This window comes from Morone saxatilis, unplaced genomic scaffold, assembly GCF_004916995.1.
Source record: "Morone saxatilis isolate NCDOM2014 unplaced genomic scaffold, NCSU_SB_2.0 Contig9, whole genome shotgun sequence".
Lineage (NCBI taxonomy): Eukaryota > Metazoa > Chordata > Actinopteri > Moronidae > Morone > Morone saxatilis.
Window position 1 is genome coordinate 2765329 of NW_023340268.1, and position 5904 is coordinate 2771232.

General features: G+C 39.3%; 2 protein-coding genes and 1 long non-coding RNA gene across 3 annotated transcripts in view; 1 reads left to right on the forward strand and 2 right to left on the reverse strand.

Annotated features, from left to right (window-relative positions):
- The window catches only part of si:ch211-171h4.3 (serine/threonine-protein kinase SBK2), a 7056-nt gene extending 6593 nt beyond the window's left edge, over window positions 1-463 (reverse strand). The window contains exon 1 of the mRNA XM_035680966.1: window positions 211-463. Within this exon, the coding sequence (XP_035536859.1) occupies window positions 211-216 (6 nt within the window). The 5' untranslated portion in view covers window positions 217-463. The remainder of the gene's footprint in view (window positions 1-210) is intronic.
- Window positions 464-593: 130 nt separating this feature from the next.
- Window positions 594-5516, forward strand: LOC118342426. The gene is made up of 3 exons (XR_004797481.1): window positions 594-1055; window positions 1971-2102; window positions 5378-5516. It is a non-coding gene; the product is annotated as an uncharacterized LOC118342426 (long non-coding RNA).
- Window positions 2920-5642, reverse strand: LOC118342425 (interleukin-11-like). Its single transcript, XM_035680967.1, has 5 exons — window positions 5348-5642; window positions 4885-4894; window positions 4474-4562; window positions 4203-4370; window positions 2920-3877 (listed from the first exon to the last, which is right to left on the reverse strand). Exons 1-5 carry the CDS (start codon window positions 5630-5632, stop codon window positions 3707-3709), a joined length of 723 nt encoding a protein of 240 aa, XP_035536860.1. The 5' UTR covers window positions 5633-5642; the 3' UTR covers window positions 2920-3706.
- Between the last annotated feature and the right edge of the window lie 262 nt (window positions 5643-5904).

Consider the following 5904-nt stretch of genomic DNA (forward strand, 5'->3'; position numbering starts at 1 on the left):
ACGAGGTTCTCAGTGCTGTGAGCACCACAAATCAAACTGCCTTCACCTCCAGTGTATTCGGGTGAAGACAGCAGATATCTCAGAACTATCTCAGACAAATATCACAGAAACCGGTATATATGAGAAAATAACAATCACAAATTGAGTGAACTGACCCTATATGAACCTTCCTCATGTTGGTTTACGAGGGAATCCCCAGGTTTGACTTACTGTCATTTTGCAGCTGTGGTTCAGTTCAGCGACGTAGATCTTCAGAGAGGAATCTGTCCAATCTAAATGTCCGTCCTGCTCTTCATTTAGCAGGTGCACCTGTAAGGAAATCCTCCTCAGACCTTCATCAGCTGAATCTTTTGTACCGCTACGGCACAGAACCCCACAGGAGTCTCAGTCTGCTGCAGGGAGAGTTTGCTTGTAGTTCACAGTCAGCGGAGAAACTCTCCGAGCTGTCTGACGAGCTCGTTGGAGGATTTCATGTCTGCTGCTGCTGCAACTTTTATTCCAAAGTGATCTGTCCTCACCTCCACTCCTCCCCCTGTCCTCCCTCTGGATCCTGAACAGTGTCATGTATGTGTGTATGTGTGTGTGTGTGTGTGTGTGTGTCAGTGAGAGAAAGTGTGTGTTCTTCCTGCTTTCCATCCCTCATTTGTACATATATTCCTTCCTTCCTGCTTTACCTCTGTATGCTCTGTAGAAGGAGAAAGAGCGAGTGTGTTGTTTATCTGCATGTTTGTGTGAGTGTGTGTGTGTGTGTGTGTGTGTGCACGCTCTTCTATCTTTTTGAAGACCGGTTTGAGTTTCAGATCATGAGTTTGAAGACATTTTTAGGTTAAGGGTTGAGGTTGTTATTATCATGTCATTAATGTCTTCACCAGTTAAATAGAGATAAAATGTGTGTGTGTTTGTGTGTGTGTGTGTGTGTGTTTGCATGGACTCTACAGTACTGTGTCCAAAAGAAATAAGTGGGACTGACTAGTGTGGTGATCTGTTCAGTGACTTGATAACAGTCAGTTCATGCAGTATTCAGTCCAGGCATGTGCTGCTATTAAACTTTAAGGGTAAGTTGATCTTTTCCAGAATTATATGACAATTTGATAAAAATTTGATAAAGATAAAGGTCTTTAAACAGCATTAAATCCTGTAAACAACAAAGTGCAAACTAAGTTTAAAAGCAGCTTACGCCATAGGCTGATGCCAAAATAATGATATTTTAAGGGGACTTTAAGGGTTTTTTGCTGTGACGTAAGACAGTCTTTCCCAAAGGTTTTCCCTCTAGAACGACAATATACTCAATAAATCTGTTTTTTGATTAGAAAACACTACGATTAAGCTTTAGTTTAGATTGAGGGTTAAAATAAGTGCTTTGTTAAGATTACGGAAACATTGTGGTTTGGGTCAACATGACCAACCTATTTTGTTAAGTTTAGGAGCACTTCGATCATCATGGTCACAATAATAAGAAGTTAGTAAAGGTTGTGGTTGACTGCCGGTTGGAAACAGGAAACAAACAGCGGTCACTCCTGTTAAAGTCCGATGTTTTGATCTTCGGGCTTCGTCACTTGAGCGTAAGCAGATGGCGTTTTTGGGCCGTAATTGCTGCAATGTCTGATTTTGAGGTTGCTTTTGGGAAAAAAGGTGGTTCTCGAGGTTAACTCTTTCATCAGTAGAATAATGCACAAACCCGACCTGCATTTTGACTCTGGTAGCAGGAGGACAAAAAAATTATTAGTCTCTTATTTGGTAATGACACACATTTAAACTAAAAGCGTAGTAACTATTACTATATTAATAATTTAAGTTATTGTCTCATCAAAGCATGAACAAACATGTGTGTGTTGTTCCGGTGTTGTTCCCTGTTATGACATCCAGACAATATTTAGCTCTTCATCTGTCAGTCAGCAAATTATCACCTGTCACTCTCCGCATACAAAATATGTCTTTCTTTATTTCTTTCTCCCTCCCTCTATTTCAAGCCAAAGCACTTTCCTCTAAAACCCAGGACCCCCTGGGGGGTTGTAGCGCTCAGCTGCTACCAGTGACCACAATCCACACGTACAACTGCAGGATCACTCAGACGTTCCCTTGAGGCCGGCGTTGGTTACGGGGTAAGCCTGTCTGTGTGTGAGATCATCTGTCTGTGGCCACATATCAACACGCTGACATTATGCAAGTCACTGTGTGTAACTTGAGGTCACTCATACAGTTCACAGCTGAACAGCAGGGGTCTGTACATTCCCATGTGTGTCACCCAGCCTTGTGTGGACGCTTTTAACTTCAGAGCTTTATGTGTGTTTGCATTTCAGCAGCAGATGTGGAGTTTTATTAACAGTGGGACATTTGTTAGAGTCAGAGCTGCTGTGCAGGAACAGTTAGTCAGTAGTTGAACTGTTTCAACATCAGTATAAAAAAACACCAAAAGCAACAGAAGTGTTGGTAACACATTATTTTACAGCTCTGTTATTAATAATCTCCTGAAAGAACTACATAATAAACTAAACAGGTTAAATAGAGACAAAGTCAGCTGTGTTCGATTTTTAGGTTTTGGATTTAGTGTTGTGTAAATTATGTTCACCAGTCAGCAGTCAGATCTCTGTTTCAAGTGTAACATTTTATTTTGACTTCATGTAAAACATACAAAACATAAAAAATGTATAAATAGTACTGAAAAGGTCACTATGACAATACTTTATTATTAATTTTATTAAATAGTAAATAATAGATTACCCATAGAAAAAAGGTGAGATGCCTGCATCTCACACATACATACTATAAAAAGCTCATAAATAGCATCCTAAATAGATTAAAAAAAACAACAGTAGAAAAATATGAATTGTTCCACAACATTTGCTTGTCATTTAGCTCACTGAGTAGAATTAGCAGGCACTGTGAATGTAAACAGTCTCAACGGGAGTAAAGGTCACAGGTGGCAGTACCTTTGCTCAGTGCATTAGTACAGAACATTTTAAAAGGCTACATGTAAATACATATTTTCTTTAGCACATGCAATAAACTTACATTCTGTTTTACTGCCGAATATACCGCTGTGTTAATGTGACGGCCAACACAGCGTTCAAAACGTATGTAAACAGAGCGCCAAAATGCACACACAGTGCATCAAAAACTCAACATTATTACGTCAAATCAGTCTCAATCTGCATTAAATATGACACCTTTGTGTCAGATCAGACCCTGCATATCACCACATGTAAATGACACTAAGAGCCTACAGCTCATGCTAGCAGCTCTGAGAGGCTGTATTTAGGCACTGCGGCACTTTGAGCTATTGTAACATTTGCAAAGCACAAAAATCTGATGTGTCATTCATTTTGCAGACTAATTGGGATATCTGACCAGGTGGTGGCGCTAAATGTAAAGTCAGTGAACATGAATGTCTGTACTAAACTTCATAGCAATTCACCCAACAGTTCACTAACAAATCACCACAATCATAAAAGCTTGATATTCTAGGGACCTTGAATGTTTTATGTCTAACCATTCACTAGACACTGAAATATTTCACTGGATATGTAAAAACTTAATGGCTACTTAATGGCAATCCATCCAATAGCTTTTGAGATATTTCACTCTAGACCAAACTACCAACTGGCTTACATATTAGAAAAAAAACAACTCCTTGCTGGTTAAAAATCATACAACAGTGGTTTTGTTGGAAAACATTAGCAGTTGCTTATGTGCTGAAGGCGGACGCTCAATGTCTAGGGCAGCGGGATTGTCTCTGGAGTTGCCGTAACACTCTTGTTGACCAGTCACAGAAGACTTGTAACTGGTCAGAGATCTCGATGGAGAACTGGAGCACGTCAAAGGCTGTGGAGACGTCAGGGAGGGAGGGGGAAGGTGTCTGAGGAACCTCCTCACTGATCTGAAGACAGAAAGAATGGTTGTGGTTTCAGAGGTTTAGATGCAGCAGCTTGGAAGTAAAATCTGATTAATGTCCCTTTAACTGCACAATGGACTAATATACCTCAAGAGTTCAATTATATCAAACATATAATAAGAATCTACATTAATATTTTAACGTTTTAATGTTGTGGTTTAAAAATCAAATGTTACTTTTATTGACTGATTGTAACTATTAAAATGTAATGTATTAACCATTTTAATTTAAAATTTAAAATGTATTTTGGGGTGAAATTATCTTCCAAATAAGCCATGTTTCAAAAAACAAACCATACTGGGCTTCTCACCTGTTGAAGAGATGCATTAACGAGTTTGGATAGGTGCCGGAGGTGAGTGATGGTGCCCTCCGCTGACTGGGAGGGGAGACTGAAGTTTGCTTTGGCTGTTTTCAACCAGTCAACATGCAGCCTGAAGGACTGAATGTCCACATACAGCTGTGAGAGTGTCTTGTTCACCTGTGGGGACATTACAGACAACAGATAAGTTCTCCCCTGACATACGCAGCCTTTCTACAGTGAGAAAGCGAAATTAATTTCTTAATTCCAGCAGAAACGTTACCTTCAATGAGCTGAAATATCCAGCATCGTGTTGTATAAGAGGAAGACTGTCCAGCCTTTTTTCCACACCGTCAAAGGTTTGAAGTTCATCTGTTTGCTGGAAACATGGTGAGAAGTTGCTTTAATAAAAACAGAATTATATAATTGGGATTTTAAACACCTTAAGAGAAAAAAGGGAGACAAGGTTCCACCTTAAATCAATAATTCAGACTCTGAATATGGAGGAATAATCATGTCTAAAAAATCTCATATAGATAAAATAACATATTTAAATGCTCATATGCAAATATACTATATATGATGTTAAATAAGTTGGTTGATAAAAACATTTGTTTTGTATTTTCTTTCAGTTTAGTTGCTTCTTTGTTTCATTATCACATTTTTTTAAGTGAAAACTTTAAGTTTGTTGTACCATTGTTGCTCTGATATAATGACAGTGAAAGTTTAAAAAAAAAAAAGATCTGATAGATACTAATTATGGTACTTTTTTAACCCTGATGGGAAAATGTAAAGGTCCAGTGTGTAACATTTAGGAGGATCTACTGGCAGACATGCAATATAATATTCATAGGTCTGTTTTCATTCGTGTATAATAACCTAAATATAAGAATCCTTATGTTTCTGTTACCTTAGAATTAGTCTACAGATATATCAGGTTGCCTTCTACAGAGTCCGCCATGTTGAACCATGTTTCTATAGTAGCCCAGAATGGACAAACCAGACACTGGCTTCAGATGGGGGCATTTGCATTCACCGTGCCTTTTGCAGCCACCATAGCTCCTCCTTCACACTTACAATTAAACCACTAGATGCAACTAAATCCTACACACTGGACCTTTAAGCCCTTTGTTGACACATATACAGTGAAATCTTACCAGATCATGGAGTTTACTGTTTTCCCTCAGCTTCTCCACTTGATGGATCATTGGTCTAAACATGCCACAGATGGATGGATTGTTGGTGGGACGAGATGATGATCTGACAAACAGCTCAGCCAACAGCAGCAGGTGGAGAAGACAAGAGGCGGAGTCTGAAAAGACAAAAAGAGGTAAAAGACTTTGAGTGTTGAGTTTGTTGTCGTCTGAAGCTATTTGCATGTGTTTTCTTAAAGGACCAGTGTGTGGTAACCAGTCTGCAATACACATTATATCAAAGAGCATGACACAGCGGAAAAACATCCAGCAGGAGTTGCTCACTGCGTTTACAGCTGCACTCACAACTACACGGACAGTCCCATGACAGGTGGCTGCATTCACTTTGCAGCAAGAGAGTGAAGCAACTTTTCTCCCTCACAGCGACCCAGACCTGGTGTGTGTGAATCAGTAAGAAAACCACAAAGCTGCATGGAAACACAGTTTTATTTCCATCCCCAACACGCACATATCAAACAAGATTAAGGAGGCAGCTGTATTCTGCTTTTTTGAACGCTTTA